This window comes from Heteronotia binoei, chromosome 1 (genome assembly GCF_032191835.1).
Source record: "Heteronotia binoei isolate CCM8104 ecotype False Entrance Well chromosome 1, APGP_CSIRO_Hbin_v1, whole genome shotgun sequence".
NCBI lineage: Eukaryota > Metazoa > Chordata > Lepidosauria > Squamata > Gekkonidae > Heteronotia > Heteronotia binoei.
Genome location: NC_083223.1, coordinates 92187004 through 92199387, shown reverse-complemented (window position 1 = coordinate 92199387; position 12384 = coordinate 92187004). Strand labels below are relative to the sequence as shown.

At 43.1% G+C, this 12384-nt stretch overlaps 1 protein-coding gene across 2 annotated transcripts in view; it reads left to right on the top strand.

Annotated features, from left to right (window-relative positions):
* The window catches only part of ASCC3 (activating signal cointegrator 1 complex subunit 3), a 407532-nt gene that overhangs the window by 286589 nt on the left and 108559 nt on the right, over positions 1–12384 (top strand). For both annotated transcript variants that reach the window (XM_060237502.1, XM_060237501.1), the window contains exons 29-30: positions 13–133; positions 1677–1819. In XM_060237502.1, the coding sequence (XP_060093485.1) occupies positions 13–133; positions 1677–1819 (264 nt within the window). The remainder of the gene's footprint in view (positions 1–12; positions 134–1676; positions 1820–12384) is intronic.

The window sequence follows — 12384 nt, the reverse complement described above, 5'->3', positions numbered from 1 at the left end:
TTTCCTCTGTAGGTAGGACTGTTCAACTTCAGGCCATCAGTGCGTCCGGTTCCATTGGAAGTACACATTCAAGGCTTCCCTGGCCAGCACTATTGTCCTCGAATGGCTAGTATGAACAAACCAGCATTTCAGGGTATGCTGGTACATCTGTAATTTTTTTTTAAAAAAAAGTCTGCAGTAGACAGATTTATATCATATGTTATTGTGTGCTTTCTTGGGTTGTTTTAAGAAGAATGTCTTTAACAACATGACCTGGCGTCATGCCTCATGCATTAAGCTGCTAGCATAACACATGTCAATGGAACACAAACATATTTCAAACAGAATAACTGAAATTGCTGTTCATATTTGACACTATGAAAATGCTTTCATGTTAATATTTTAAGATTTACAAACCTATAAAACCTTTTTTGGTATTAATTCAGAAAGGGATTTCTTCCTCTTGGAAGCTTTAAAAAATTGTAAACATAAGTTGCATGTCAAGCTAGGCTTATATAATTCTGATTTCAAGGCCATAACCATAAACTTCAGGTTTTTTAGTGTGTCCAGATATGTCTCTGTTTTCAATTTTTTATTCATAAACTGGCAAAAAGGATAGATTTAGGAACCACCCTTATATTTTACAGAAACATGTTCTGTGTAGGTTCCATAAGGAATATTTATTATATCAATTAAAAAGAAGTCCCCAAATAAATTTTGTGATATAAACGGCTGTTGATTGTAAGGCGACAGTTGTGAGGTGACTTTTTAGCTGATCTAATTAGCCTTATGACAGAAGCAAAGTATTGATTGGGAACTAGAGACCAATCTTGGCAGTTCAGATTATTTACACCTCAAAGAGGAGCATTGTAGAAAAACACTAATGAACAATAAATCTGTCCAGAACTGTTCTGCCACACCTGTTCCTGAAGCAACAAAAATTCATTAGCTGTCAGGTTTCTGTTAGGAAATAGATATATTGATATGTGTATGAAGAAGATGCAGTATTAACTTTAACAGAGAAAGTGGGCTCTGGCTTATGAAAGCTTATGCCAAAATAAATTTGTTAGTCTGCAACAAGACTCGGACACTATTAACACTCATCTGTCCTATACATGTCTCCCATATACCAATAGTATTGTGATGGATTATATTAAAATTATTCTGTGCTTAGTGCTGCAGCATAAATTCACAAAACATTAATAAAAAATTTAAATTATTTTAGAGCTTAGTAAATACCAAGATTGTACATTTAAACATTAGTCCGATTATGTTAATATTGTTATTATAGTTAGATTACTAAAGAAACATTATTTGCAGATGTACTTTTCCTCACTTCTTTGTTAGAATGTAGTCATGAATATGTCAACAGTTTGCTTTATAATATCCATTCTTAGCTCATAAAATGTTGCTGCGAGATGAAATTTTCACACTCAGCAAGAAAACCTTTTTTAAAAAAATAACACAAAATCATGCCTGGCTTGTCTATTATAATATAAGTACAGAAACCCCTCAACCCATTGTTAAACCTATATTTTGCTACAAAAGCTTGCTTGTGAAAATTCCCTTATGCCAAAGACAAATTGGATATCAACACTTTTTATTAAAGTGACTGTATTGCTAACAAAAGGAGGATGCACAGGGAAATTCTGGTTTATAAAATTGCATAATTCTATTTTTTTTTTCTTTTTCAATAGCTATTAGGAGCCATTCTCCAGCCAAGCCTGTTCTTATCTTTGTATCATCCAGACGTCAAACTAGACTTACTGCTTTGGAGTTGATTGCTTTTCTAGCAACTGAAGATGATCCAAAACAGTGGCTGAATATGGATGAAAGAGAAGTAACTTCATGCATTTTGTATTATGAATTGGGTTAATATGATGAATTATCAACAGATCTAGTAGCATTAGAGATGAGACTTACAAAAACATTTTTCTAATATTTGAAAAGAGAGCCACTTTGGTGTAGTGGTTAAGTGCATGGACTCTTATCTGGGAGAACCGGGTTTGATTCCCCACTTCTCCACTTGCGCCTGCTGGAATGGCCCTGGGTCAGCCATAGCTCTGGTAGAGGTTGTCCTTGAAAGGGCAGCTGCTGTGAGAGCCCTCTCCAGCCCCACCCATCTCACAGGGTGTCTGTTGTGGGGGAGGAAGGTAAAGGAGATTGTGAGCCGCTCTGAGACTCTGAGATCCAGAGTGGAGGGCAGGATATAAATCCAATATCTTCTTTTTCTAAGACTTGGTAGCATCTTTTTAAAAATAAGCCAAAGGAATGGTGTGCAAAAACCATGATTGCTTTATTGTATTTTCTTATTGTGTTTGGAAACACAGGATCATATGATCTTGTTCTATTTTCTGTCAGTCCTTTCCTTCTGGAATGTGAATCTCCCACTGCTGGTTGCAGGTCTTAACCGCTTCTGCACATAGCTTAAAACAAATTTATAGGTTCTGTTGGTCATGCTTTTTATCTGTGCTTCTATAAGATCAGAACCTGGCCCCAAATATGCCTGCTTATCTGCCTGTAGTAGTAGAACAAAATTTTCATTATGTCAGTATAGTGCCCCGGTCCATAGGTAAGAGCCATAGTCAGGACTACTAAGTTATGGTAACCCCAGCAAGGGGCTTTAAAGGCAAGAGACACAGAGGTGATTTGCCATTGTCTTCCTTTATAGAGTCTTCTTTAGTGTTCTCCCATCAAATTACCAACCCTGCTTAGCTTCTGTGATCTGATAAGACTAGGTTATCCCATGTTGCCTTTCCTTCCACAGTCCTTATTAGCTTCAAAATAAACACCCAAATGAAAAAATATATAGGCATATTTGCTTCATCTAAAGCCAGTTTTATTTTGACTTATATGAAAAATAAGGAAGATAGTGCTGCTAAAAGAGACATATTTTCTTGTCATCTGCACATTTTAAGATCTTAATATATATTTGCAGGTGCTAAAGTGAATTTTAAGTCCAAGTCTACAACATTAAATATTTCTAACTCCCCATATCTTGTCCCATCCTGGTAAAGCGTGCTGAATGCCATATTTTTAATGAACATTTGCTGTGGCAGTAATACTTAGACATTGGCTAATAGGTAGCTAGGTATTGGTTGTATATGTTCATGTTATATACAGCAAATTTGGGTTGCATCCAATGTTCCCTCTAAGCTGTGGAGTGTCGTGAGCAAAAATTTGTGAGCTAACAGCATTAAAGTTATGAGCTACTATATAAATTAGTTTGCTCTGGGGCTATCCTTCCCGAACTAGACAAAAACATGTGAGCCAGAGGCTAAAAAACTGTGAGCTAGCTCACACTAACTCACCTTAGATGGAATACTGGTTGCATCCCACTGTCAGTCAATGGAAGGCAAAATCATTCAACCCTACTTCTCCTATGAGTAGAGCTCGTGGAAGAGATGGAAGGGAGTGATTTTTCCCTTCTTCCCACTCTCACTTCAGCCTCCTGACCCTAAACTTACCCAGAGTAAAAAAATGGCTAATGGAACCAAAGGATATGTAAGAAGATCATGACTTTGCAAGGTTTTTGCACTGAATCTCAACTATCATACTTAGAACTATATGAATCATACTAAATTAACTAATAGCAGCAAGTTTATATAGACTGTAAATATTCACATACACAGTCTCTCTCTCGGCTTGGCTTCGCGAACGAAGATTTAAGAAGGGTGCAATAGCCCACGTTTGCTGCAGGCTCGCTGGTGGCTGACAAGACCAATGTGGGACAGGCAGGTCCGGCCACAGCGGCTGCAGGGAAAAGTCTGATTTGGGGTTAGTGCTGTAGCAGTGCGATTCTTCCTCAATCTCCTTTTGTCCTCAAGACCAGCTATGCGTGCGTTCTCAAAGGAAGAGACAGCCTGGTGGATGGTGTGCCTCCATGCTTTGCGATCTGAGGCTAGGTCAGACCACTGGTGATGGTTGATGTGACAGGTGCTAAGGGATTTCTTCAAGGAGTCCTTGTACCTCTTCTTTGGTGCCCCTCTATTTCGATGGCCGGTGGAGAGTTCGCCATACAGGGCAATCTTGGGAAGGCGGTGGTTTTCCATCCTAGAAATATGCCCTGCCCAGCGCAGCTGCGTCTTCAACAGCAGTGCCTCGATGCTGGTAACCTCCGCCCTCTTGAGGACTTCAGTGTTGGTCACAAAGTCACTCCAGTGGATGTTGAGGATGGTGCGAAGGCAGCGCTGATGAAAGCGCTCAAGGAGTCGCAGGTGATGACGGTATAAAACCCACGATTCGGAGCCGTAGATGAGGGTTGTCATCACAACCGCTTTGTAAACATTGATCTTTGTGCCTTTTTTCAGATGCTTGTTGCTCCACACTCTTTTGTGCAGTCGGCCAAAGGCACGGTTTGCCTTTGCCAGCCTGTTGTCAATCTCCTTGTCGATCTTGGCATCTGAGGAGATGATGCACCCCAGGTAGCTGAACTGCTGGACGGTCTTCAGAACTGATTCACCCACAGTGATGCAGGGAGGGTGATAATCTTCCTGGGGTGCAGGCTGGTGGAGAACTTCTGTCTTCTTCAGACTAACTTCTAGGCCAAATAGCTTGGCAGCCTCTGCAAAGCAGGACGTCATATGCTGCAGAGCTGATGCCGAGTGGGAGACGAGTGCAGCATCATCAGCAAACAGTAGCTCTCGGATGAGTTTTTCCATTGTCTTGGAGTGTGCCTTTAGTCGCCTCAGGTTGAACAGGCTGCCATCGGTGCGATAGCGGATGTATACACCATCGTCATCATCTAGATCTACTGCGGCTCTTTGAAGCATCATGCTAAAGAAGATCGTAAAGAGAGTTGGCGCGAGAACGCAGCCTTGCTTTACACCTGTGCCTATTGGGAAGGGCTCCGAGAGGTCGTTGCAGTGTCTGACTTGGCCTCGCTGGTCTTCGTGTAGCTGGATGATCATGCTGAGGAACCTTGGGGGACATCCTAAACGTTCCAAGATTTGCCACAGGCCTTTCCTGCTAACGGTATCGAAAGCTTTGGTAAGGTCGACAAAAGTCACATACAGAGCCTTGTTCTGTTCCCTGCATTTCTCTTGGAGCTGCCTGAGAACAAATACCATGTCGGTGGTGCTCCTGTTAGCTCTGAAGCCGCACTGGCTCTCTGGGAGGAGTTCTTCTGCAATGGTGGGCACCAGTCTGTTCAGGAGTATTCTGGCAAGGATTTTGCCTGCGATGGAGAGCAGGGTTATCCCCCGGTAGTTGGAGCAGTCTGACTTTTCCCCTTTGTTCTTGTATAGGGTGATGATGATTGCATCGCGAAAGTCCTGTGGTAATTTGCCTTGTTCCCAGCAGGTGACAAGTACTTTGTGAAGTGAGCTATGTAGTACTGTGCCCCCATGCTTCCAGATCTCTGGTGGAATTCCATCAACTCCTGCTGCCTTGCCACTTTTCAGTTGCTTGATGGCTTTAACAGTCTCTTCTAGGGTGGGGATCTCATCCAACTCTGTTTTCACCGGTTGAAGTGGGGTGAGGTGGATTGCTGAATCTTGAACTACGCGGTTGGCACTGAAGAGAACCTGAAAATACTCCGACCACCGGTTCAGTATGGATGCCTTGTCTGTGAGGAGCACTTGGCCGTCTGCACTATGCAAGGGACTCTGAGCCTGATATGATGGACCATATACTGCCTTCAGGGCTTCGTAGAACCCTCTTAAATCACCAGTGTCTGCACACAGCTGGGTTCTCTCTGCAAGCTTGGTCCACCACTCGTTCTGAATGTCTCGAAGCTTGCGCTGGAGGTTGCTACATGCAGCGCGAAAGGTTGCTTTTTTCCCAGGACAGGAGGGCTGAACAAGATGTGCTTGGTAGGCAGATCTCTTTTTTGCCAGTAATTCTTGGATCTCTTGATTGTTCTCATCAAACCAGTCCTTGTTCTTCCTTGTGGAGAACCCGAGGACTTCTTCAGAGATCTGCAGGACGGTAGTTTTTAGGTGTTCCCAGAGTGCTTCTGGAGAAGGGTCTGTGGGGCAACTGGGGTCCTCAATTCTTGACTGGAGTTTTGCCTGGAAGGCAGCTTTAACTTCGGCTGACTGGAGGCTGCCAACCTGAAACTTCCTCCGAGGGATACCTCCTCTCCTGGGTGTGGGTTTAAAGTGAAGACGGAGATTGCAGCGTACAAGACGATGATCCGTATGACATTCTGCGCTGGGCATTACTCGGGTGTGTAAGACATCTCGAAGGTCTCTCTGGCGCACCAGAATGTAGTCGATAAGGTGCCAATGCTTGGACCGTGGGTGCATCCAGGTTGTCTTCAGACTGTTCTTCTGCTGGAAGATAGTGTTGGTGATGGTGAGCTGGTGCTCCATGCAGAATTCTAGCAGGAGGCGCCCGTTGTCATTGCAGTTGCCAATGCCGTGTTTGCCAAGTACTCCTTTCCAGGCTTCCGAGTCTTTACCTACTCTGGCATTGAAGTCGCCAAGGATGATCACCTTGTCCTCTGTAGGGGTCTTCCGTACGAGGTTGCGTAGATCAGCATAGAACTTGTTCTTTTCTGCAGGATCTGCTTGAAGGGTTGGGCCATACACACTGAAGAGTGTTGCATGCTGCTTGTTTTGAAGTGGGAGGCGCATGGACATGATGCGATCTGAGTGACCTGTTGGCAGGTTTTCGAGTTTGGAGGCAATGGAGTTCCTGACCATGAAGCCAACGCCAGAAAGGCGGCTCTCAGCCTTTGACTTACCCGACCAGTAGAGGGTATAGCCAGCACCGTGTTCTTGAAGACTACCTTCCTCAGGGAAACGGACCTCACTGAGAGCTGCTATGTCGATATTCAACCTGAGAAGTTCGTGGGCAACTAGAGCAGAGCGTCGTTCAGGGCGACCACTGCCTACTGTGTCAAGCATGGTTCTGATGTTCCAACACGCAAGCTTTAGTCTTTGCACACTTTGTGAGGCAGGTGCATGCCTTTTCTTTGTTGTTATTTTTCGACCGCAAGTAAGGATGCCCGTTGACCGCGGCTAGCCAACTGGGGTGGGGGAGACGAGCTTTGTTTAGGCCACCTTTTCTAGGCCCCTCTCCGTGTGGAGCAAGCAGTGCTGTCCCTAGATAAGGCTGCTTGGTCGTTCAGGGTGCTGCCGAAAAATGCTTTCGTCTCCGGGTTAGCATCAGGCGACCAATATCCTGAACCGCCTACATGCAGGATCGGGACTGCGGCTTCCAGTGGCACCTTCCACCTGCCGTTTCGCCCCTTGCCCATCGCTGCAGGACTTGATGCGTTGTGGGTTGTGTGTGTGGATATGCCCTTCAGGCCTGCGCAGAGGAATTTTTTAGGTGAAGCGCAGTGTGCGCGGTACTGGCTCCACCCTTTCACCTGGGGGTCATCTGCCATGGCCCAGTAAGCCGGGACGCCGGCAGCGAGTCCTCCAGGTGGTAGGTGTTACATTAACGAGCTCTATCTGCCCGGGTTTGATGTTAGAGTTTTCCTTCTCTTAGGCTGGCGAGGTTGGTGGGCCCAGCCTGCCCATCCGGTTATACCGCCGGACATTCGGTCGCACCATGACGTAGCAAACTCTGCGAAAACGGGGGGGACCAGCGAGAAGGTGTTGCTACGGATGCAGTAATGCAGGAGAGGCCATTGCAGTGACCATCTGCCAGGCATAGCCAGACAGTGACCACGCGGCGTTCACTACACCGGGAGAGGAGAGGCTATGTATTGCGCATGCACTTTCCCTGGGGGGGTAGGATTCCCAGAGGGAGCCCACCCCCCACCCCACCCCCCACATACACAGTATTTCACATATATTTACATACACAGAAATCTAAATAAATTAGAATAAGGGTGTCAAACTCATTTGTTATGTGGGCTGGATCTGACATAAATGAGACCTTGTCGGGCTGGGCCATGTTTGTCATAAAATTTCATGCCAGGTAGCAGAGATACAAACTTTATAAAGCACATAAAATAATTTTTTTAAAAAAAATCTTAAAATAAAACATGCTTAAAAGATTAGTACTCTTGTAACAGTTTGTTTATTTAATAATCTGATAACTAACACCTCTTGCTCTGAATTATTACATCACAATATCTGAGCTACAGCAATCTTGAGTATGCTGTTCATGTGTGTATCTGTAATTTGCAAATCTACTTTTGATTTATTGGCATTCATTGTAGAAACCTCATGGTCAGTGTTTTGAGCCTAAGATCCGGAGAAAAACATGAAATGACTGGGCATTGCAAGCTTTTGTACATAAATTGCTTCATGTGCTAGTCAAGAACATGTGAAAGCAACATGACACAGACTGAAGGCTATGTGTTTGTCTACAAAACTATAGTCTTTCCCAGAGAAATAACTACAATTCTCTGGATTACTGGTGCTCTGCCAAATTTTGGGTATATGACGTCTTGTAGAACTTTGGTGCATGCATACTTGTGGTAACTTCTGCACATGCAAAGTGGAAATAAGAGGCAATAAACTGGCTTTAATAGTTCAGTAGTAATTTACAATTAGCCCATACTTAATTTCCATCTTACTTTTTAGTCTGCTAAATAGCCCATCACTTTGAAATTACATTGTGACTATTCACAGATACAATGAAGCGCAATGATGTACTATTAATACTGCTATTTAATGTGACATCACCAGGTCTCACCCCATTACTGTATTCTCACTTGTGGCTAGGGGTGTGCACTACAAAATTCCCAAGCTGGAGATATACACAGAAATCACTGTTCAGGTCATTAGGTGATTTTCCAGAAAGGAAACACAAATCCAAGATTCTTTGATATTACAAAATCCTCCTCCCAGAGCAATCCATATTTCATCTTTGGGTGATGACAGCTGGCTACAGCATGCACTTATATTTTTATTTGCTTCCACTGATTTCCTGTGCAGTGGCATTTCTTTTGAATGGATCTTTCATTGGAAGGAGACCAGAACACTTCCAGCAAATAATCTTTGAAGGCAAGCCACAGACAGCCATAGTTCCCTCCTTCCTTTGTGGAAGCAGAACCCTTTGTTCTTTGCAACTACTATTGAGCAATTGAGGAAGGATCAAGATCAATCTATAAGGGAAGATATTGTCTCAGTAACCTGTTTGAGTTCTTTGAGGGAGTAAACTAACATGCTGGCAAGGGCAAACCTATAGATGTTGTTTACCTAGACTTCCAGAAAGCTTTTGTTAAAGTTCCTCATGAAAGGCTCCTAAATAAACTCAGTAGTCATGGGATAAAAGAGCAAGTCCTCTTGTGGATTAAAAACTGGTTAATTAACAGGAAATAGAGAGTGGGTATAAATGGGTATAAATCAATAGTGTGGCTTCATTTGGAATACTGTGTACAGTTCTGAACATATGAAGCTGCCTTATACTGAATCAGACCCTTGGTCCATCAAAGTCAGTATTGTCTACTCAGACTGGCAGTGGCTCTCCAGGGTCTCAAGCTGAGGTTTTTCACACCTATTTGCCTGGATCCTTTTTTGGAGATGCCAGGGATTGAACCTGGGACCTTCTGCTTACCAAGCAGATGCTCTACCACTGAGCCACCGTCTGGTCACCACACCTCAAAAAATATATTATAGCACTGGAAAAAGTGCAGAAAAGGGCAACTAAAATTATTAAGGGGATGGAACAGATTCCCTGTGAAGAAAGGTTAAGGAGGTTAGGTTACTTTAGCTAGGAGAAACAACAATTGAGGGGTGACATTATAGAGGTTTACAAAATTATGCATGGGATAGAGATGGTAGAGAAAGAAGTCCTTTTCTTCCTTTCTCACAATACAAGAACTCATGGGCACTCAATGATATTAATGGGCATTCAATGATATTAATGAGCAAAGAGTAGTTACACGTGGAATTCACTGTCACAAAAGGTGGTGGTGGCTACAAGCATAGACAGCTTCAAGAGGAGGGTTAGATAAATATATGGAACAGGGTTCCATCAGTGGCTGTTGGCCGTAAGGTATAGATTGAACAATTTGTCTGTGACAGTGATGCTCTATAGTCTTAGTGCGTGAGGAGCAACAGTGGGAGGGTTTCTGGAGTTCTGGCACCACTGGTGCACTTCCTGATGGCATCTGGGTTTTGGCCACTGTGTGACACAGAGTGTTGGACAGGATGGGCCATTCGCCTGATCCAGCATGGTTTTTCTTATGTTCTTACTATAACAGGGAAAATAGAGAGCTGGGGCGATTTGTTCAGGGGCCCATATAATTCAACATTTAGGTCCAATTCACTTGAAACTTGGTTGTTCTTTGGCGGACAGGAAGCACTCAACAACAGCCACCTTTATTGGCATTATACACTAAGAAGTTATACAGGAGATAAGGAAGAAGAATAATTGCAGATTTATACCCCGCCCGTCTCTCTGAATCAGAGACTCAGAGCGGCTTATAATGTCCTTTATCTTCCTCCCCCACACCAGGCGCCCTCTGAGGTAGGTGGGGCTGAGAGAGCTTTTACAGCAGCTACCCTTTCAAGGACAACTCCTACAAGAGCTATGGCTGTCCAAGGCCATTCCAGCAGCTGCAAGTGGAGGAGTGGGGAATCAAACCCAGTTCTCTCACATAAGAGTCCACACACTTAACCACTACACCACTGCACCAAACTGGAATACTTAATACAATTAATGCAAAACTCACCTTTTTGAAGCCAGATACAAAAAAAGTGCCAACATTTCAATTGTTACAGTGTTTTTAGAGGAAAGCTCTGCAAGTACATGGATCTCTAAGGGAGAAAAAGTATGTTGCTATCGCCTCTAGGAGGAATCCCTAATCTCAGAGGAGAACATCTATCAGAGGCACAGCTACAGAGTTCTTTCAACTCAATATCCAGGAGTCTTTGTTTAAATAAAACAAAAGCAACTTTTTCTGACAGGAAAAGTAACTTATCAAAGCTTATCCCTATAATAGCTATCTTCTTCTCTATAGATGTCAACCAAGAGGACTAATGAAACTCAGTTAAGACTAAAGAAATAAGACAGTTGGAATGAGTAGTGGTTTTAAAATGCAATTTTAATCAGAATTTAAATTATTAGGGTTTGTAGAATCTTTCGAGCTCAAGTGCCGTGTTTTACTGGAGAAAATTTTCCTTCCAGACGTTTCGTTCTCAGCTGCGGAGAACATCCTCAGTGGCGTTGCAGCCGGAGCAGGCGCTCTGACCTTCTTGGCTGCTGTGCATTGAGTGGGGCCAGGGCTGCTGGAGAGCTGCTATTTATGGGCTGGAGGGGGTGTGATGAAAGGGCAATTGGTTTGTGGATGTGCCCATTGTTTGGTGGGGCTTCCTGGAAGGGTAGTGATAAGGAAACTGGCTGTTGAATGTGACCATTGTTCTGTGTTAATTGCTGGGAGGGTTGGAAGGGGTGTGAAGATAAGGAAGATGGTTGTTGACTGTGCTGATTGATTGTTCTGTGTAATGTGCTGGTTGTTCTGTGACTTTCTGCAATTTATAGTCTGTAGGGTGTTTTGCAGAGCTGGGTACCAAGATTGGTGGATGAAAATGCCTTCTTCCTTTCTGTTAAAAAAGAATTTAAATTGTATTAACCACACTCTAATCTTTAGCATTCTTTGGTTGGTTTCAAGACACATTGCAGCGTAGGAAACACAAATTGGTAGGCCTAAGACTTTCCTAAGGAAGACAGACTGAATTTTTTCTATTTCATTAATAGAATCAATCCAGATTGGTATCCCTTAGGGCATTTTAGCACACAATTTGTGATTATAAAAATCATAGGGTTGCCGGGACATATTGGTTGCCCTTAGAGTAATAAAACCGGGTAATCGCTAATATGTCATTATTCATAGATTTTATTACTCCTTTTATGAGCAGCCCATCTAGGGTTACAGTGAAAGAGCACCCCTAAGTTTCTAAAGGTTTTAACTTGCTCGATATGAATATCTGCTTATAGTCCACTTAGACGGTTTCCACAATTTCCCAAAGACAATGATTTTGGACTTCTAGAAATTTAGGGTCAATGATTTTAACTCACAATAGTCCATAAAATGATAAAGTAACCTTTTCAGACCTATACATAAGAGAGAAAGTAGTACCGCAACATCAGTGTAAAGCAAAAGAGGGACATGTAGTGCGCTAAGTTTGTAACTATGCCATCAGTGGTGTTCAAAATGGGAGCCAGATCACTATTAAAAGGTTGAATAATAAAAGTGCTAAAATACATCTTTGTTTAACTCCAAGACTAATTGGAATCTTCTGAAAGACCAACCAAGTTTATTTAGAATGCAAGCTTTTGTATGCATGCATACTTCTTCAGTCGAGGGAATGGGGTACTCGTCTGAAGAAGTATGCATGTAATATGAAAGCTTACATTCTGAATAAAACTTGGTTGTCTTAAAGGTGCTACTTGACTTCTACTTTGTTCTACTGCTTCAGACCCAGGGGCCTTCCCTGGTTTAATGCTCTTAATTAATAGTTCAACCTCCTCAGGCTGAACTGGCGACCACTCTGG